This window comes from Salminus brasiliensis, chromosome 16 (genome assembly GCF_030463535.1).
Source record: "Salminus brasiliensis chromosome 16, fSalBra1.hap2, whole genome shotgun sequence".
Lineage (NCBI taxonomy): Eukaryota > Metazoa > Chordata > Actinopteri > Characiformes > Bryconidae > Salminus > Salminus brasiliensis.
The window spans coordinates 30,079,434-30,101,474 of NC_132893.1; the positions used below are offsets into that span (position 1 = coordinate 30,079,434).

A 22,041-nucleotide genomic window follows, 5' to 3' on the forward strand; every position below is an offset into this window, starting at 1 on the left:
AGTGACCACAATAACCAGTGTGTCCCTGTACATCTTATTACTGAATATCTTCACACGTCTACCAGTAACAAAACGGGCCGCTCAGCAATTCTGCACCTAAACAGTGCTCCAATGTTGTAGGTGCAACTGATAAACTGCCCACTCTGCGTAAGTTAATGCATCATAGGCGAACTATGAAGCCGTTCCCTTTAGGAAAGACCATTTCAGGGCATTTTAAATCAGTCCCAGGAGGCTAATGGCACTCTACACAGGCCAGACTGATGACATGGACACTCAGATAGGGTGACAGCGATGCTCCATCAGACAGGGACAACTTAAAGGACTGCATGTGTTACTAGTATCAGGGAAGACAGCCAGACTGAATCACCAGGAGAGGTTGTTTCAGGCAGGGTGGAACACTCAGGCAGTGTGAGTGTGTGTGTGTGTGTGTGTGCATATTATAGAAGCAAAAATGGAGGGAAAAAAAGAAAAGGAAAGGTAGACAGATGGAGAAGAGAGGGGGTGAGAAGGAGAGACATCTGGCTCTGGTGGCAATACCGCTATAAAAGAGCAGTGAAGTCCTCCAAATCAACCTCCAGTTAAACTGGAACCTTCAGAAGGTTAAAGAATGATGGATCGGTTTCACAACATTCACACATACTGGGATTTTCCCATTGGTTTTCCCACATCTGCTCCAATAGATCCAGTATGAACTGTTCGCAGAAACACTCATTTAGCTTTGTCGTCGTGATTAGGCTATTTAAAGTTAAAGTTCAGTGAAAAAATCTAATGAACATGATTAATCACTGACCCCAGATCAGCCAAGGCATGTGGTACCTGACATACATGTGCTTCTTTAGTTTAGAATGGGAGATGCTAAGGTAATGTTGCTAACAAAAACTAGGATTAGACTGTCACCAATCTACTCTCTAAATATATGGCCAAAAATGTCTCTCAATCCAGATTTTTCACAAAGGAAAATTAATTAGCGTAAACTTTTGAACTAATATCAGTCCATGCAGTTTTATGTAATCTTTATTTGTTTATGTAGCTTTTTAAATTAATTATTTTATTCATGAATTGATTTCATTAATAATTAATTAATGCGCCTGTATTTACCAAAATGAGATTGATGACCGTCCAAGTCTAAAGTCTGTTAGCATCATTAGCCTAGCACCTCCCATTCCAAGAGGCACACGTCAGATATCAAACATGTCTTGGCAGAACGACTGCAGCAGGGGTCAGTGATCTGGGATCAATCATCCAATCACCTTTAAATTTGGGGTCTAACAAATTATGCAGCAAGTCTGAGTGAATGTGGCCAGATACACGCCGGGGAGGAAGCTGGATCATACACAAACACTGTTTGCACTTCAGACAGAAGCCATCTGACCTACTTTAAGAGCTTCACCAGAACACATGCTGGCACGCTTCCCTGGAACATTCAGGGGCAAATCGGGTGAAGCTTTCTCTCTGAAACAATACACACTGGAACCACGCCGAGCACGATGCTCGGAATTCATCCGAAACACACCTGCAGCCACTGCCGAACCACGGGGTTACCTGTAGGAACTTGTGCACACAGAGTGTCCTCCGCAAACACTGCGCTTCACACTAATTTCACATTAAACCTGAGCATGCTGTTCCTCAAGCAGCGTCTTCATTAGACCCTGGTGGCTAGCTCAGCACTTCCGAGACGTTTGCCCTCGGGATAGGAGGAGGGTGACTGTGTGCTTTAGTGCATGTGTTTCAACATGTGCACGAAGGGAAAAGTTCAGACTCCGGGAGCGTGGGGGGATATGAAGGAGGAGGACAGAAGCAATAGAGGAACAGTTCAGGAAGACGTTCGGAACTACGCATTCAGAGGAAACTGAGCAATCAGCACTGCCTCCCCAACATCAGAATACTGACAGAACCATTCTAGAACATACTAGAACAGTGTGAACAGGAGTAGAACATTCTGAAAGTATGAATAAGAAGATAATGTGTCTAGAACAACGTGAATGGGACAGAATGTTATAGAACTACATTCTATATATAGGACTTCATTCAGGAGCATTCTAGAACACTGTGAATGGGGGGAGCATTCTAGAACAGTGTAAATGGCGAGGAGCATTCTAGAACAGTGTAAACGGCGGGAAGCATTCTAGAACAGTGTAAACGGCGGGAAGCATTCTAGAACAGTGTAAATGGCGAGGAGCATTCTAGAACAGTGTAAATGGTGGGAAGCATTCTAGAACAGTGTAAATGGCGGGAAGCATTCTAGAACAGTGTAAATGGCGGGAAGCATTCTAGAACAGTGTAAATGGCGAGGAGCATTCTAGAACAGTGGGAATGGGGGAGAGCATTCTAGAACAGTGTAAGTGGAGAGAAGCATTCTAGAACAGTGTGAATTGCGAGGAGCATTCTAGAACAGTGTAAGTGGAGAGAAGCATTCTAGAACACTGGGAATAGGGGAGAGCATTCTAGAACAGTGTAAGTGGAAAGAAGCATTCTAGAACAGTGTGAATTGCGAGGAGCATTCTAGAACAGTGTGAATTGCGAGGAGCATTCTAGAACAGTGTGAATTGCGAGGAGCATTCTAGAACAGTGTAAGTGGAGAGAAGCATTCTAGAACACTGAATAGGGGAGAGCATTCTAGAACACTCTGAAGGTGATAAACATTATGAAAACAGTGTGAAAGAGAGACCATGAATGGGGAGAATGTAAAAGAACAGTATGAACAGAAGTGAATGGAGAACAGTCTAGAACAAGGAGTATGGGGGGGGGGGGGATTGAGGTTCAATTATACGCTAGCCAAACACCCGGCTGCGTTGGTGTCGGTTGGGTCAGTGTGTTCTGGGTTTAAACAGACTAGAGGGATGAAGAAGACAAAAAGGTCGTGAGGTAAAGGCCAGTGGAGCGGGAGGACTGACCCGTGGTGGAGTCTCTCTCTCATCCTTGTCCTCGTCACACTCGAACGCCACCTGCGCCCTCTGCTTCCTTTGCTCCTCCCACAGAGTCGGGTTAAAGCTCTCACTGTCTGAATTAGGAACATCTGAGAGAGGGAGAAATAGAGAGTGTATCAAAGCACTAGGCTAGCTCAATTACATTTAAATGTTCCTTAATTATTTCATTAATTATTGGTGTAAATATAAGAACCATCATCAGGCCACGTGGAAATCTTCAGCACGCTCAGAGTGATTCATTCCTGTTCTGACTAAATGATCACAGGCTTGGCCTCAGCAGAACTACGACACAGCACTTCTGTCTTCTGCACTCTGTCTTCAGTCTCAGGCGGGGCATAAGGACTAAACGCCCCGGCCTCAGAAATGGCTCGGCTCCCCTGGTCCGGCCACTTTCAATGTCAATGACGTTTGCTTTTCTGAAGAGTTTTAGATCAAGTTGCTAGGCGACGGGTTAAGACTTTTATAATCTCCCCTCCCTGTGGAATTCAGCACGGCTCTCTTTTGTGATTTGCCGCTCAGCGACGCTTCCAGCAACAATGAAGGGTTTGTGTCTTCACTGAGGAAAACAGAAGAGGCGGCTTCTGAGGCTGGGCAGCGAATGAGCAGCAGGTAACCTGCACAGGAGCGATCTGCAGCTGCAGACAGGGGTATTGTCCTCACGCTAGCCGACCCTTCCCTGTGATTATTGCAGTAATACTTAAACACCTGAGTAAGTGCAGGGAGCACCTTTAGCACTGCTTAATTGCTTTCTGCTATAGTCTGATACACACACACCCACACCCACCCCCCCACACACACACCTCCCTGGACAAAAAATTAGCCACCTTGCGTGATTAACGGGGCAGTAGCTTCAGGCTCCTGCTGATAGCCCTGCACAATAAAGATCAACGGGACAAGATTTATAGATTGAGAAAAGGTGGTACAGTGCAGTGTGTGTTTTTCTGATTGCATTTAGGCCATAGTGTTATTGTGTGAAGGAAGTAGCTGAATCTGCAGGTGCAAAAAAGCAGACGGTCATGCAGGTCTACCAGCAGTGGCAAAAATTCCAGTCTACAGGTAAATTTTCGTCAGAATTGTGGTGAAACTGATGAGCGATGACCCGCGGGCCATAGTGGCATTAAACCACTGACACACGATTCCAAACATCCACCTGATTATTTATAATAGTTTTCAGATAATTATGATGTGGTCGTTTATGGATGTCCAGTACCTGTATGTTACCACAGCTGTGGACTATATTGTATGATTGATGCTTTCAGCTTTTGTTTGAATTCATATAAATATATAAAAAGATCCAGCTAACATTGTGCATCACCATTACAGACAGCCTCACCTACTTTCTTCACAACTTTCCATTAAGGGTATTCTGCTATGATCTCAAACCCACGGGGCTTTAATCTGGCATGGGTGCACTTCATGAGGCTCACATAGTCACATTTAAAGTGCAGCCCTGTTCAAAAGACTCCCTGAAACGAACAAAGCCAGAGCGGTTAGCATCACGCTTCTGATGTTTAAAAATCTGATTTGCCGTAATTGCACGAGTTCATAGTTGCATGGCAACAATTGAAGTGAAGAAGCACTCCAGGACAGAGAGCGGAGAGTGGAAATGATGCCAGAGGACCTGAGGCTGAAGATTTTTAGCTCCTTAAACCCTGTACACAGGCCTACCCCTCAGTTCTGCGCACTTACAATTAACAGCAGTTTCATAGACCCTAACACTGAACCCTGTGGGACTCCACAAAATTCTAAACTTAGCAAATAAATCCTAGACGTTTCTGCATTATGATTAAAAACAGAATAATAAACCAGTTCAAAAGGTAAAATGGACAAAAAGACCTGATTCTCAGCCTCTAGAAGTGTACAAAAGGGTCTAAAATGTCTTTGCTTTTATTTTTTAGATTACGTTTAGGAATCTGTCTCAATGTCAAGGCATCAGAACTGAAAACATCTGAATGATGGCCAGCTCTAGATGGAGTACTTACATTCTTCAGCTCGGCTCTGCTGTGGGAACATGTAGTTGGTGAGAACCGTTTTACGTGTCTCTGGATCCTCCTCCTTCTGCAGGGGGATGAGAGGCTTGGACTGCAGGGAAACACAGCATTGGAGTCATTATCTTACAAAGTCATTACACTGATGGATCACATTTGAAAAGGCAGTGGTACATATGATCTAAATAATGATGGAGAGGCTTTAAGGACTGGTGTATTATAATTTGAGAGTGAGGTCATGTTCTGAGACAACCCGGAAGATGGCGCATACAGGAAAGCTCTTCCAAAACTCTCCCTGAACACATTTCTTCATTACAGTGGAAGATTATGCAGTAATGATTCCTTTAATGGCTCAGTTAAACATTAACACCCACCAGCACTAATAAACAGCTAATCACAGTTAGGTCACTGAGGTTACCATCATCTGAATGACTCATGTGCCCCAGTGTGCCTGTGTGAGTGTGTACTTGTTAAAGTCCATTTTCAGGCCAGAAATGCCCTGACTTTATAGGAAGTTGATGATGCTGCTCTGGAGAATCGAGCCAAAACATCAAGGCCCTGCCATAACGCTGTTGGTCCACCACTTGGCACAATAACGGCTCCAACCCACCGAGGCATGGACTTTACACGACCTCTAAAGGTTCTGTGAAGTCTCTGGAAACAAGGTGTTAGCAGTGAAAACTGAAAGCTACGATGGATTAAACTTCTAGATCTAGAGGATTTAGAGGCCAGGGCAACACCTTGAGCTCTTGAAGATGTTTCTCAAACCATTCATTCTACTGAAAGAGGCCACTGCCATCACAGAACATCATTTCCATAATGTTGGTCCACTGCACAGCACCAACAAAGCTCCAACCCACCGAGGCATGTACTCTGAAAGACCTCTAAAGGTGTCCCGAAGGATCTGGAACAAAGGGGTTAGCAGCAGATACTCTACATCCTGGAAATTGCGAAGTGGAGCTGCCATGGATCAAACATTTTGTTCCAGTTCACCCCACTGTGATCTGAGGAATTTGTAGGCCAGGGCAACACCTTGAGCTCTTCGTCATGTCCCTCAAACCCCAAACTGGCACTTTTACAGAGTACATAATCCTGCTGAAAGAGGCCACTGCTGCAATTGTGTTTAGATAGGTGGTGTCAAACTGAGCACCACAAGAACCCCTGGACCTAGAGTTTTCCAGCAGAGAGCATCACACTCGCTCCACCGGCTTGTCTCCTTTCCCACAGTGCATCCTGGTGACACCACTTCCCCAGGTACTTCAATATCAAAATTAGTCAGAATGCCCATCCTTAGTTTCCATAGGAAACCACACTCTATAAACCGAAGCACACTTCCAGAGAAGTGTGAAGTTTTTTTTTTCCCCCCCAGAGAAAACCAACCAGCCACATTTTAAAACCTGTCTGAAGAGTCCCCCAGGTCGGTTTGTTGCTCAGCCACATGACAGACAGACAGGAAGCGTGTTTGTACTGCTTTAGAGCACAGCGTCCGCTCTGATCTCAGAGGGGTCAGTTTAGCTGTTGTACAAGTGTGAGTTCTGACCACAACACCACCGACAACAGCAGAGAGTACAGCTACGGCAGAAGCAACAACATATGGCAGCTCTTTCAGCCTAAATCAGTGCTCCCCTGTGTGTGAGACTGTGTGGGAGTGTGTGTGAGGGAGAGAGAGCACAGAAGAGTGTGTGTGAGGGAGAGAGAGAGGGGGAGAGAGAGAGAGACTAAGAGAAGATGAGTATGTGGAGTGTGGGAGTGTGTGTATGTATGTGTGCAAGAGAGACAGAGAGTCTGGCTGACGGTGAAGTAAAAGTGTGTGTGTGTGTGTGTGTGTGTGTGTGTGTGTGTGGGAGTAAAGGGGAATCGTTATATCCTCTAATCATTAGTCAGAGGCTGTATGGTCACTTGCAGTGATTACTCAAACATTCAATTACCACACACACACACACACACACACACACACACACACACACACACACACACACAATCAGCACTGAGGGGGTGCCCAGGAAATGTAAAACAGAAACCAATCTCAAGCTACACCACATGATTGACAAAAGTATTGGGACACCTGCTCATTAAAGAAAAGGTAGTAGTAGTCTCCTGCTTTTGTTGGAGAATCTGTCTCTACTGTCCAGAGAAAAGGGCTTTCTATTAGATTTTGGAGCATTACTGTGAAAAAGGATTTAATTGCATTCGGCTACAGAAGCGCTAGTGATGTTAGAACGCTGGATGATCACCACCCCACCTCATCAGAGTAAAAGTATTGGATGGAGCACCATCCATCATTCCATTAAAAACACACTTCACTGCTCCACAGCTCAATGCTCAGGGGCTTTATACCTCTCTGTCTCACGCCTGGCATTGGGCATGTGTAAGGTTAATTTTTAATCTGCTCCAGAGAGTCCTATTCTATTGGCAATACATCTCTACATGGATTAGACAAGCTGTCACTGTGTGTGTGTGTGTATATATATTTGCACATCTGTGCAACATGAAGTAGCTGAATGCATACTCTAGAAAGGGTTGTCCACAAACATTTGGACACATTAGTGTGCTTTACAACACATATACACACAGATGAGTTCATCTCAAATAATCACCAATACCGAATGATGAGGGAAAACGTAGAGTGAGAGGACTTGGCTCTTGCCCAGCACTGGTGTAAATGACAGCACAGGGTAAAGATGACGTAACGGAGGCGAGACGCGAAAGGAGCCGTTTTAAAAGGACGAAAGCGACTTTCACAAAACTACTCTGAAGATAAATGGCAGCCCAGCTCTCGATTACCGCCCACACGCTGCCTGCCCTTTCTATTACTTTCTCTACAGCTGACAGATGACTGCGTGCGAGGCTGACAGTTTAGGCTAACGCAAACTGCAAGGTGTTACAACACGCATCACTGTGATGAGAGATTACGGTGCGACTGTTGCGAGTCGTTTAACCCTTGGGGCTACTGCGCACCGGACGTGATGGCGTGCAAAAACTCGACACCAATGTTTTTATTGAACGTGCTGACATTTGACCCTGACTACAACTTCCATCACTGTTCAGTGTCTCTCAGCACCACTCAGCAATTTGCGGGTACCTTATTTTAACCCTTACTCTTTTAGGCTGCATTTCAGAAATGCAGAAACACGTGGTTTAGACACAAGTTTAGTTTTACATTTAGTTTTTCTAAACACAAAGACAACCTGTCTCTACGGTCTCTAAAAGTAACTGTCTCTACTCTCTAAAGAAGGATTTCTACTAGATTTTGGAGAGCACTGCTCTGAGGATATGATTGCAATTAGCGACAAGAGCGTTAGTAAGGTCAGGATGTTGGATGATCACCACCTCACCTCATTCTCACTCATTCCAAGAGTACTGGATGGAGCACCAACCATCATTCCAGAGAACACAGTTCTTCCACTGCTCCACAGCTCAATGCTGGGGGCTTTATACCGCTCTAGCCCACGCCTGGCATTAGGCAGCATGGTGCCAACATCTTCATGTTTATCTGCTCCAGACAGTCCTATTCTATTGGCAGTACTTGTCTAGTCTCTACAGGGACTAGACAAGCTGTGTGTGTATGTGTGCATTTGCACATCTGTATCAGCAACATAAATGGCCAAGCACTTGCATACTTCTCTGACTGACTGTTTTGGTCTCGAGACTCAAATCTTAAATCTGCAGATTCTGGCCTTCTCTAAACCCCTGTGAGTGAAGTACAGAGGGGAGGCCTATGGGGGTTGTTTTATGGAGAGGTTGTACTTTATTTATCTGTGTAATTGATTTGTGTTAATTACATTATTTTACTTAAACACACACATCAGTCCTAACATTAGTACCGGCTGCCTAATACAGAGTAGGTCCCCCTCGTGCCACCACACTAGATCTGACCAATCGAGGCATGGACTCTGCAAGACCTCTGATGCCTCTGGTGTCCTTGGTCATATTTTTCACCAGTTATCCTTTCCGCCACTTTTTGTAGGTAGGTACTGACCACTGCATATCAGGATCACCCCCACATCAGTGCCTGTTTTTTGCAGATGTTCTGATCCAGTTGTCCAGCCATCACAACACACACTTGCCCATTTGTCCTGCCTTTAACATCTTCACCACCTTCAAGAACTGACTGTTCACTTGCTGCCCAATATGTAGATCCCACCCCTTGCCAGATGCCGCTGTAGATGAAGACAGTCGATGCTTTTCACTTTACCTGTCAGTGGTGCTAATGATATGGCTGATAAGACACTGTTAACTTCTAAGATTTAAGGTACTGCTTACCTGATTTTCAGACAGCCACATAGCAGTCATCTGATTCAGCTTGGTGAAACTGTAGGGAAGGTTCTTCAGCCTTACCAAAAGAAAAACGAGAGGCATTAAGAACAACGGAAACGCTTCAATAACACAAGCAAAGTAATTTAATACAACTGTGACTCTCGTTCTCTCTCTCCCCCTCTCTGTTGGAATGAAAAATGAGCGGAGAGCTCAGGTAAGGTCTTTTCCTCTCAGCTGGAATCTGGCTTTGCCACTAAATTGCATTGTCTGCTGAGTCATGGCCAAATCAAACGCGGCTGGCAGCCCACTGTTACTATGAATAACGTCCCAATTTCTCCCCTGAATCACAAGGTCTGCTCAGCTTTACTAACTTAAAAAACACTGCATTGGAAAGTGCTCCTGTAAAACCGCCGAGTGGACTTTCATTAGGTTTAATTTCGTTATCGGCGGACACAAGGAAGCCGGCTCTACAAAACACACATCTAAAAACGCATCAGGGTTGGAGAAATGCATTCGGCTCTACAGTCAACCAAATGCATGCACAGATCCGTGAGTTTTAGCGATCTGGAACGAAGCAAATGAAGAACAGCTGTTCAGTATCTGCTATTGTCCAACAGAAGAAACAGCCAGCGTTTCAATGAAATGCCTGAAGGTGGGCCAAATATAGCTCAGCCATGGGATACGCTTCAATTCAAAACCCATACCTCAGAGGATCAGGTTTAACAAGGCTTGAAAAACAGCATTATATGGATGCTAGCATGCATTATATGTGAAGCCACAACAAATCTTAGCCCCCACTCCCAAGAGTGTACAGATGCATCATGGAGTCTATATTAAGACTCCATTGATTTCAGCAGAAAGCCCACCAATATAGCTCTGACAACGGCACAGGATCACTCACTGGTCATATTATTAACCTGTTTAAAGGTTACGTGCTAAGGTACGATCCTAATTTCTAAGTAGACTGTTTTACTTTTAATGTTTAAAGCTACCCACACAAAAATTAGTCACCTTGCGTGTTTACGGCAGGAGTAACGTCAGGCTCGGGATTATTGGGCTATAAATACCTACGGGGTGTGTGACTGGATTCATAGATTGAGAAGAGGTGGTACAGTGCAGTGAGGATCTCGTTGGATGTGTGGAAAATGATTGGCACGTTGGAGGTTAATGCATTTGGATGTGCCAAAAGCCATAGTGTGAAGGAAGCAGCTGAATCTGCAGGTCTATGGAAGCGTACGGTCATACGGGTCTACCAGCAGTGGCAGAAATCCCAGCCTACAGAAAATTCTCATTCGTCATTCTTGTGCAGAAGTGAGCAAAGGCCTCTTGCACGCCACTCTGCTCCATATGTTGATGCTCTGTAGTTTCCTTGCAGAGTGTTCTTTCAGAAATTTGTGTTAAAGGATCTGCGCTGACGCCGGGAAACACCAGTCAATCAGTTTCGTCTTTTGCCGATAATTCTGAAGAGAATTTCTTAGACTGGGATTTCTGCCACTGCTGGTAGACCTATATGACCGTACGCTTCCACCCACCTGCAGATTCAGCTACTTGCTTCACACTGCGGTCTTTGGCCATGCCCAAATACAATTACAATTACTAATTATACAATTTAACATATGCTTCGAGACCCTCACTGCACTCAATCTATGAATCCCATCACACACCCACAAGTATTTATAGACTGATTATCCATGTGCAGCACCATCTGCAGGAGCCTGAAGTTACTACCACCCTAAACACAGAAGTGTGTCTGTTGAGCTTATCCTGCTGCTTATTTGCATTTGAGAAACAGACAACACTTACGACCTAACTTACGATCTCTGCTTCCCCCTGCCAGACAGCTTCTATTTAAGTGATATTCAGATTCAACAGGTCTGGCTGTAATCATGCCTGGGTGTGGCTGGTGAAACTGAACCACATTCCCAATTACATTTTTTAAAACTGATTTATTTTAAACTTTTAAAATGTTTTTTTTTTGGCCTTAATGTGACACAGATCTGATTGCTTCAGGGTGGTGTGAACATGTAAAATTTAACTGGTGTACAGTGATCTTTTATATAATTTGTATGGTAACAATTTAACCCTTTAAAGCTAGAACCAGCAAAACACTGTCAGGAACGATCTAATTCTCTTAAACTGGTGTGTGACATCTAAAAAATTAAAAAAAATTAAATAAATAAAAAAAGTTGACAATTTGCATTTTTATATAACTGATTAATAAATCCAGAATTTCTCATAGCTGTTTTTTTATTATTAAACAAACTCAAATAAAATATAGAACCAATTTAAAATGTTAGAGAATCTAATTTTATTTCCTTATTTATTCATGATTTATTTATTGTATGTATATTATATATGTATATTACACACACACACACACACACATATATATACACACACATATATTTGTTCACACTACAGACAGATACAGGTAATTTACTTTTATGAATATAAACTGTCAAGAGAGCCAAATCCCAATCAAAGGAAAAAAAATTAAATAAATAAAATCTTTATACAATAAATCTGAGACACTGTCAGACACTTTGAGATACAAGGATTTTGAATGACATTGACAATATATTTAAATGAGTTGGATGGCCTTAAATATTTAGCTGTGACAAATATGCTAAAACAAAAGTAACCAGGAAGGAGGCAAAGGTTTTTACAGTACTGCTAACTTGTACATACAGCGCAAGACGTATGGGCCAATAGAAACGGAGCAAATTCCAATATCCAATCAAGTTCAGCGAGCTGTGTTCTCACAGTGAGTTGTGTTATGACATTTAGGATGTTATATAAAGGACTTGCTAAAGCATCTTTAAAGCATCAAGGACAGTTTCTCAGGAGACACAAGCGATTGCTTTGAAGGGCTGTGTGTGTGTGGGTGAGTGTGTGTGGCGTGTGTGTGTTTGAGAAGACTCACTTGTTGTCGCTGAGATTGACGACCTTGAGTTTCTGCATGTCCCCCATCTCCTCCGGCAGAAACTCCAGCTTGTTGGAGTGCAGGAACAGCACAGTGGCATTCTTCCAGCAGCCCATCTGTCCAACACACACACATACACACACTGTACCAGAGGCAAAGGCACTGCAACCATGTTAACCCCCCGAAGTGTCAATCAGACATCTTAGATCAGAAAACGGGATCGATGTGAGTGATATCACTTCAAACACACATGGTCAGGAAGGGGGACAGAAGAGGCATCAGCAGGAGTCAGAGACGACAGCGCATCACTGAGGCATGTGCTAACAGCAGCAGATACGCCACATATGGCAAACACACGGCAGCAGCAGCTCTATTATAGCTGATCTGTTCTACAGTGACTGCTATTAAAACCTTAACATCCTAACTGCACTTCATATGACAGGTCCCAGCATGCACCTGGCTCTTTTATTAACCCCTCATGTACAAATTTAGCCTAATAAAAAAGAAAAAAAAAGAAAGAAAGGCACAGTTCTGATAGTGTGTGTACAGTGATCTTATTTGTATGGTAACAATTTACTCCTTTAAAGCCAGAACCAGCAACAAGCTGCCAGACAAAAAAAAATCTCTTAAACTGGAGTGCTTGACCATGACATTTTAAATAAATTAATATGGACTTTGCATATGACTTATTTTATTAATTATTATTATTTTATAAATGTATCAGATAAAATCCAGAATTTATTTCTCACAGCCTTTATTGCAGTTTTTATTAATAAACTAAAATATACAGAACATAGAATCTGATTTGATTCTTATTTATTTACAATTTACTTTCTGCTTTTTATATATACATATATATATAATTTATATTTTCATATAATTTTATAATGATTTCTGGATGAATAAGTTCATTCTCACAGTGGTCACACAAGTCTTCATTAAATATAATACACATTTAAAGGGTTTTAAGGGTTAAGAGATACAAATTAGGGATTTGTTAAGGCCTTGTTTTCTATGTTCAAGGGCAGACATTATTATTAACCATTTTTACCAAGCAAACACTGAAACTTAACTCTTGTGTGAAGCGATTTTCAACCAAAATACCATAACCAGATACTGGATTTGTGATGCAAATGGTCTTATTAAATACTTTAGTAGTCTCTAATTAGTGATGAGTAGAAACTATTAGTATGGAATATTAAACTCTAGAGCAAAAAAGGCAATAAACCAGACTAGAACTGACATGAATCTAAGTCAATCACACCCTAATAACATGATAATTAATGCTGAATAACAGACCTGTAATTACGCACTAATTATGCTTATTATGAGTAAAGCTTGACGCCCAGGGACTAAATCATCTAGAAATGTCAAATTTAGGCTTTACTGAACAAAAATAAGATCGTAATAAAACTTTTAATTTGTGCTCCTTTAATATGGATTAACATTTAACATAATCTACATAATATTACTACTGGCCACTGAAATTACAACAAATACAACAAATACAATTAAAAAATATTTTTTATCCTTATGGACGGATCAATTCGAAAGTTTTGAAGGGTTAGAGAAAACATGGGCTGGACCTACGATATAAGCTGGGATAGGATATAAGCTGCTGCTGCGTTGCTACAGTACCAACCTCCGGAGGCAGCTGGGTGAGGAAGTTGTGGTCAGCTGCAAAAGTGCGCAAGTTCACGCACTGACCGATGGCAGCGGGCAGAGACTCGATTTCGTTGAAGCTGCAGTCGAGCTCGTCCAGAGCAGACAGCCTATACAGAGAGAGGGAGGGAGACAGTAAATTCTCCAGTGAGGAGCTGGCACTGATACAGATATTGATCATTGCTTCACCCAGGTTTACTCAACAGGCATCTCTAATTCATTTAATACAGAGAGAGATGGGAGGCAGAACGATGGGGGGGGGGGAGAGAGAGAAAAGAGAGAGAGAGAGAGAGAGAGAGAGAGATATGGGAGAGACAGAAACAGAGAGAAAGAGAGATGGGGTGAGAAAGATTGGGAGAGAGAGTCAGTGAGAGAGAGAGAAACATAGGAAGAGAGAGAGGTGTGGGGAAAGTGACAGAGAGAAAATGAGAGGGGCTGCATAGAAAGAGCCGAGGGGGCCAAGAGAGGAAAGAAAAAGGTGAGAGAGAAGGATGAGAGAAAAGTGTATTCTGTTCCTCCTCTGAGCTTCAAACCTACATGACCTCACACGCAGAGAAAAACCAACAACCACAAGACCCTCAGTACAGCACACAAAAGCCCCCCCAGCACATCTCACTGTACGAACCGCATTACCAGCACTGGCCCGTTTACAGACACACTACTTGGATAAGTGAGCAAAAGGCCTCTCGACACGGGCAGCTCGGAGCAACAGATTTTTCCTCAATCTGGTTCCCATTATCCGCATCGAGCTTGGCTGCAAAATATGCGAGCGCATAGTCTGAATACGCGCAGGGTGTTTTTCCAACTCTAAATACGAGCCACAAAAACACATGAGACAGAGCGACAGACAGAGACCACGAGAGACAAAGAGTGTCTGGAATTCAGCCAGTAGCCCTTTTTGACTGGAATTCAACATCACAGCACGACTATAAAAGAGCTGCGAACATAACGTATGAATAATCTGTAATTAAACACGGCAGCACTCCGAGATACACCATAAAACATCTGGCAAGGCGGCTTCTGCCATCCATCTCCACCGAGAGGCCAAAATCTGTCATCGTTAGCATGAAAACACACAAATTGTCAGTCATTTGCTTAAACTGTGCTGCGCTGGAGGCCATCCTTCTTCAGGAAAGTCTTTTCCTGGCCTATTTAATTGTATAACACCACAAGAAAAGATCAACAGCGGGCTGTTACTGTTGGGAGATGGAAGCAGAGGGTCAAGGGATGTGGGTTTGGAAGGCCTGGAATAGTAGAGTATCCTCTTTATAGTAATTTCACCCTGGGAAAAAGGCTAAAAATACAATAACACCCCGATTTATGTGCACAGTTGAGGCATTCTGGCTCTTTTAAGGCTATTATTAGGAATATAAGGAGCCTAATAAAGCACCCAATGTAAATTCACTGTGTCTTCACCAAACCACATGTTTCAGATGAAGCTTTCTTTAGATTTCGATTCACATGAACCAAGTGTCAATTATTTGGTCCAAAATAAAGCAGGGTGGGAGGCCAGTTTACCATTTTCCAACGACCATCTGAATCAGCACTAGCTCTGAGTCCAATAGAACATCTTGGGAATGTGGTTTCGTGAGAGAATAACTAATAACTTTCACAAATAACTTCTGAGGCGATCATGTCAACAGGGACCAGAATCTCAAAGGAACCATCTAACGTCTCCTGGAATCCATTCCATGAAGAACTGAGGCTGTTTTGAGTGCAAAGGGAGGCTCTACCCAGTATTAGTACAGCGCACATACATGTGACTACTAACCCACATCATTACAAACCAGTCTAAAGAGGATTGGAGTTTATTCTTGGTGATTTGACACGGCCAAACGAAGCTGAGCCATCAAAGCGTCAGATGTCAGTCCAGTGCAGAGGACACGGCGACGCAAACAAATAAAATAGAAGATTAAACACGTATTAATCAGTATGCTTAACAATCCTGGGCCCGGATTTATGCGGAATCCTAGCAGTCGTGTACTCGTAATCCGGCCAAACAGATTTTCTTAATCCCAGAGAAGGAAAAGCCAACCTAGCATAAGGGCTAATTGGCATGTTTGGAAACAGTTAGAGTAAGAGTAAGGGGGGGACCCAGCTATTTTGGAACTAATTTTTGAGGTGGAATACTTCGATTCTCTCCAACTCTCGCGCTCTCTCACTCACAAACACTCTCTGGTAATCCTTCTCTGTGAGCCCATATGGACAAGCACTTTCACAGGCTTGTTGTATTGCCTGCTGTTTCTTCCGTCTGTCCGTCCGGCTGAGGCTTATGGCCCACCTCACCCCTCTGACACACTGCTGCAATACAACAGCCTAACCTGCCCCAGTCACACTGAAAGGCCGAGGTTTAGAGCCGTGCACTAATAGAGCAGAGTTACAAAAGGCGATGATGATGATGATGATGATGATGAACATTATTACTGTTACTAAGATGTAAGCTGCGTTACCCCACTGTAATACAGGCCGTATTTCATGTGTAAAATGATTCTAATGTAATGACCGTACTCTACGGCTTTATAGGCTTTAAATAATTCATGGTATGACTGTATTCAGAATGATGAACAGAGCTGCACGATGGAGAAATCTGTAAAGACGTGAGAAACCTAATTGTCTAGTAATTTGGGAGTGAGCAGTAATTTAGGGACTAAAAAACAGTGCAATTTAGGAATTAGGAGCAGGGTAATTTGTACTGTCAAGTAAACAGCAGTGTAATTTTGGGCTTTGTACACACAGCTGTGTGGGGCTGAAACGAAGCAGGCCAAGTGTTGAACCGAGCAGAGGTCTGGGGACTGAGCAGGACTTGACATACTCTACACCAACTCCTCAGATAGTAGTTCACTTACCCGCCTATAGAGTCTGGCAGACACACCAGCTGATTCTCATCCACCTTCAGAGCAGTCAGCTTCTTCAGAGAGCCTGCAGAGAGAGATTATTTTTATTTATCATCATCATCATCATTATCATCACACACACACATTAATATTTAACATGCCTGTCTTTAACAGCTGCAAAGCTTTCATTAACACACCACCTTTCCTCAAGGCTAAAGATGTTATGAGTACTTTGATAAAAGAAAAACAGTCAACCCCAAAAAAATTAGAAATGAGAGTGTGAGAGAGAGTGAGAGAGTTAGCAAGTGAGTAAGTGAGGGAGGGAGCAAGAGAGCGAGCAAAGCGAATGCAAGAAATGAGAGAGGGAGAGAGAAACAACATTTTAATTGCATCTAATTAAATTGTGAGACAGCAAATGAGACAATAAGAGAGAGAGAATGGGAAACAGAATGAAAGAAGAGGAAAAAAAAGACAAAACGAGTGAGAGAGCAAGAAAAAATGAAGAAAACTAGAGGGATACAAAGAGAGAGCGAGACAAACTGAGTCAGAGTAGTAGTAGAAAAATTGACAGAAGGCGAGAGACAGCCAGAAAGAGGAACGGGGAGAGGGAGAGAAAGAAGAGTTACAGGCAGAGGGAGAGAGCAAGAGCGTGAGAGACAGAGAGAGATGGAGTTTATTTGTCAGTGAGGATCTGCCATCGATGTGAATATTGATCATTTCTTCGCACAGGTTCTCTCAACAGGCTTCTCCAATTCATTTAATACAGCAGAAACAGCACAATATCACCATCCATTAATGAATCGGGTTGTGGGATTCATCTGCAGAAGCTGATGTGTGTGAGCGGCTGCTTAAGGCTCTTGGACGTGCAACTTCTAAGGTGCGTGATTGGCCAAGGCCAGACGCATCTGTGATCCTACATTAACAGCATTTTCCTCTCGTTTTCCCTCAGTATGTGAGAAGAGTTCAGTTCATTCATCTGAGCGCCGGGGCCGAGGGGGTCTGATACTGTTGTAAAAAAACACTTTTAAAAAGCGGACCTGGGGCCATGGTTGGGATTACGCTGGGGAGCTGAAAATGGGAGTCCACTTCAGCACGCTCCCTCATTAATGAGCACATGGCTGATTCATTCAGTTGGTAATGATGTGTTCCTATTACTGCTCGCACTGCTTTTCAGTGCTGACCAACAGAGAAAAGACCATCACAATACAAACACACACACCATCAGTGGAGCGCTGGCTTGGAAGAGGCCTCTTTTTTGTTATTCCAAATTTTGTGTGTGTGTGTGTGTGTGTGTGTGTGTGTGTGTGTGTGTGTGTGTGTGTGTGTGTGTGTTAGGGGGGTGGGGGGTGGGGGGGGTGATTATTTATAACAGTGTAACAGAAGATTTGAAGATAAGGGAGCTGTTCGGGCGGCTGAATAAGGAATAATTCATTCTAAACAGCCACAGCAACAGCATTTGCATTGAGCTCTGCACCACTGTGACATTTGAAATACGATCAGGGTAAACAGGCCACTGTGTACAGATCCGTGTAATGTTGATCAGCTCATTTTTCTGTTTTATTTCTGGAAAATTAAATATAGATAAAAAGGTAAAAAGTGCATTTTGTGATTCTTCTATTTTTGTGTCCTGTAAAGAAAATGGTAGGGCTATACCAACTGTTACTTTATGTATACCAGGAGGTAAATTGCCGCTATGCTTGCTTCTTGTGAAACTTGAAATCAAACATTGAGGTCCCCTGGTGAGCTGGCATGCTCGAATGAACATTTTTGGGGCAGTTTTGACGTTCTAGTGTGAAAGGACAGACTTTAAGAAACACTTCTGTTATTTATGTGTTTTGATTAAATGGTTCAATCTATAAAATGGATTTTTGCACAGTACTGCAAATTTCTACATGCTCAGTTAAGTCAATTTAAGGTTAGATGTAACATAAGAAATCCAACAGTACAACAGTAATTTGTACTTTTTGGTGTGTCTAAATGTGAATGTTTAGAATGTGGATGTGTGGTGCATATTTGGGGCTTGCGTGCTGTACCTATAGAGGTGGGTAGCTGGGCGAGGGCATTGTTGGACAGAAGCAGGTCCTGCAGGTTCTCACAGCCACTAATCTGCTCATCCACCAGCTCCATGTTGTTCTTAGACACGTCCAGATAGGTCAGCTGTTTTAGCATCCCGATCATCTGCAAAACAAGAACACAAACCACTCACAGTGCATGACCAACACAGAGGCTATGCTCACATTACAGGCCTGACAGATGAAGAAGCTCTCTTACTGTACTCTGATCATTTCAATTCTTGCTGTAAATTAGGAGGCACCAAGCTATGGTACAAAAAACTGTCCTTCCATTGGCTGGAATTGCAATGAGGGATGGGAAAGGGGATGTAATCATAACCACCGAAGTCCAATTCAGCTCTCTTGTACTCTTGGCCAGCAATGTGTTGTATCACCAGGATTCAGGAATGGGGTGGGCAACAAAATCAAATTTAGAGGTAAAAATAAATAAAGCAGGGGGTGGGACAACAGAGAACACCTAAAAGAATCTCCTTTCGAGCTGAAGAGGCGGGACGAACTGTCAAAGGTCAGCACCAATTAGAATAATCATTTCAGCTGAGGAGGCGGGACAACAGACTGCCAAATTCAGAGGCAGATGCACTTAGAAGCATCATCTGACGAGCAGGTGGGGTTACCTGATGTCAAGCATCGGGCAAAAATTCGGCTCGATCCTAATATTTGGTCGGCTACGACATGCAGTGTGCGCCTGGCTTTACCCAGTACTAGAATATAGACAATAAGCTTGTATTTTAATTATGTTCTTATAAAAGTAGAAAATGTTATGAAGTCCAGAAAGAGGGGGTCTTTTTACTTTCTTACTTTTAAAATAAAATAAAATAAAATTAATTTAATGAGGCTGAGCCACCATCTTCAGACGCAGTTTGCAGTCTACTGTAGAAGACATCACGAAGATCTCCAGCTTGTATTTCAAATGAAGCACGACTCTGATGCTCCCACAGCAGACACAGGGGTCCTGACCAATTACACCCCCCATCTTCCAGAGTCGTAATCATCACTCGTGTGAGAGAGTGTGTGTGTGTGAGTGTGTGTGTCTCTGGGTGACACACCATCCTTTCCTCTGATTAATCTCGGCCTGTGTGAGCTGCTCTCCTGGGTGCTCCGTTAAGAAGCTTAATCAAAAGCGCTAATAACGAGGGGGAAATTGAATTCCACAAAAGCAGGAGTACAGGGGCCGCGGTGTCGCGGTGCAGAGGGCGCAGACATTTTGTGCTCATTCTCTGCTAGCCTTTCTCAGGCAGGGTGGGCAGTGGGGTCTGAGGGGCGAAGGTGATATAATGTACCTTCCGATTTGGAGAGGGTCAGTTTGAAGCAACCGGTTGCAATTATTGTTATTTTTTAACCCCCCTCCTCTCGAGGACATTCCACAACGTGCTAATCCTAATCCGACCGGCCAGACTGTAATTACTGTCAGTTTGGCTAAGCGCTAGCAGCAGCGAGCTAATGCCTTAATTACGACCCATTTAAAACAAGCTGGCAATTTAGGGAGAAAGCTCGCTCAAATAGGATGGTTGGATGCAGACTTCCCCTCCCCCTGCTCACCACTGGCATTTTAATCTACCATTTGATCACTAAGTGCCTTTGAATGAACTGATCTTATTTGAGGTTTGGGTGCGTTTAGTCTCTAATAACCCAGTGTTCCACCCTGACTCATGTGGCAAAATGACAAAGACGCTGCGGTCGGCCCTACAGGTACAATAACGGCTACACCTGGAGAAGAATGGAGGGGTGGGGCGATGCAGCAGAGATGAGGGGAGGAGATGAAAGTGAAAGGATCTCTTACCCCCGGTAAAATTGTGAGCTTGTTTCCATCCATCCACAGCTCTTTTATTCCTGTAAGCTGCTCCAAAACCTCAGGCTAGAAAGAAAAAGAAAACAGACATAACAGGTGAAAGAGGGATAGATAAATAAAAGACAACAGAAGGAAAAAGAGAGAAAAAAGGAAGGAAAGAAAGGAGTGGTGGAATGAAGACATAAGAAAAGAGTTGAGGAAGAACAGACAAGAAAGAAAGAAACGAGGGAGGTGGGAAAGAAGAAGGAGAAAAAGGAGAAATGGGAAAAGAAAGAGGGAACGAAAGGACATGAGCAGGAAAGAGAGAAATAGAGAGAGGAAAAAATGGAAAAGAAATGAGGGAAAGAGAAAAAGGGAGACGCTAGGAGGTGAGGGGGCAAGAAAGGAAAAAAGAGGGAGAGGGAAGAAGGAAACAAGGAAAAGAACAGAAAAGATAGAAGAAAGAAAGGAGGGAAAGAAGGGAATATGGAAGAAGAGATTAAAATGAGGAAAAGAGGGTGAAGAGAAGAAAACGGAAAAGAGGAGAAAAAGGGTGAAAGAAGAAAATAGAGAAAGAAAAGAAAAGAAAGGAAAAGAAAGAGGGAGAAGATGGGAGGAAACGGGAAGAGCAGGAAAAAGAAAGGAGGAAAAGACGGTGGACAAGAAGATAGGATGGAAAGAAGGGAGAGAGGGAAGAAAATATGGAAAAAGAAGGAAAGAGGGAAAGAAATGAGGAAAATTAATGAACAGAAGGGAAAAAAGAGGGAGAATGAGAATAATAGGGAATAGAGAGTGGGGAAGAGAGGGAAAGAAATGAAGAGGAAAGAGGCGGAGAGAAAGGCGATCAAACGACTCTCACTGTCAGTCAATTAAAACACGTGTTACAGTCCTCATCACATTAACTCACACACTTCACAATAATCAGGTCTGACTATCAGTGAGTCTGTGTGAAAGTGTGTGTGTGTGTGTGTGTGTGTGTGTGATAGATAAGTGATAGATGGATGAGGTGAGGGACACTGACCACTTCAGTGAACTCGTTACTCCCCAGGTCCAGACGTTCCAGCTGCGTCAGCTTATGCATGCTTCTGAGAAAACAACACACACACACACAAAGTTCAGCATTAGGTTCCTCATATCAATCCCAGTGTTTATGAAACAGCTGAAACACTGAGCCAAGTCCCTTTATTCAGACTTGTGACATTCTAGAGAAAATAATCCATTAATCACTCAAATCAGCCCCCTCTTGCTTGTGTGTGTGTTAATGACACCAAGGCATGTAACCCTGAGGACTAATCAACCCCAGCTATTCCACACTCCACACTTTACTGAAGGCAATGGCTACATATAGAAGCATGACCGCTCAAAGATGTATGCTGATGCTTAAACAGCTCCTTGCTAGGTCTTTAGTGGCTCTTCTCCATGATGGAAAACATCCTGTATCAGGGCTTTTAAAGAAGCTTAATAAAAATGGGGGCGCCATACTGCACCAAATACTGTACTATACAGAACTAGGAGTGGAGTACAGTGATCTACACTCACAAGATGTTTATTAGACACACAAGCGAGCAGCAGTTCTGCAGACAGAAACACCTTGTTTAGGTCAACAGAGA

The 22,041-nt window shown here is 43.1% G+C and overlaps 1 protein-coding gene across 4 annotated transcripts in view; it reads right to left on the reverse strand.

Moving 5' to 3' along the window:
- Positions 1-22,041, reverse strand: part of erbin (erbb2 interacting protein) — a 111,350-nt gene that overhangs the window by 18,795 nt on the left and 70,514 nt on the right. For all 4 annotated transcript variants that reach the window (XM_072658854.1, XM_072658857.1, XM_072658853.1 and 1 more), the window contains 9 exons: positions 21,453-21,516; positions 20,444-20,518; positions 18,625-18,769; positions 16,604-16,676; positions 13,738-13,867; positions 12,096-12,211; positions 9,179-9,248; positions 4,910-5,009; positions 2,895-3,016 (listed from right to left, as the gene is read on the reverse strand). In XM_072658854.1, the coding sequence (XP_072514955.1) occupies positions 2,895-3,016; positions 4,910-5,009; positions 9,179-9,248; positions 12,096-12,211; positions 13,738-13,867; positions 16,604-16,676; positions 18,625-18,769; positions 20,444-20,518; positions 21,453-21,516 (895 nt within the window). The remainder of the gene's footprint in view (positions 1-2,894; positions 3,017-4,909; positions 5,010-9,178; positions 9,249-12,095; positions 12,212-13,737; positions 13,868-16,603; positions 16,677-18,624; positions 18,770-20,443; positions 20,519-21,452; positions 21,517-22,041) is intronic.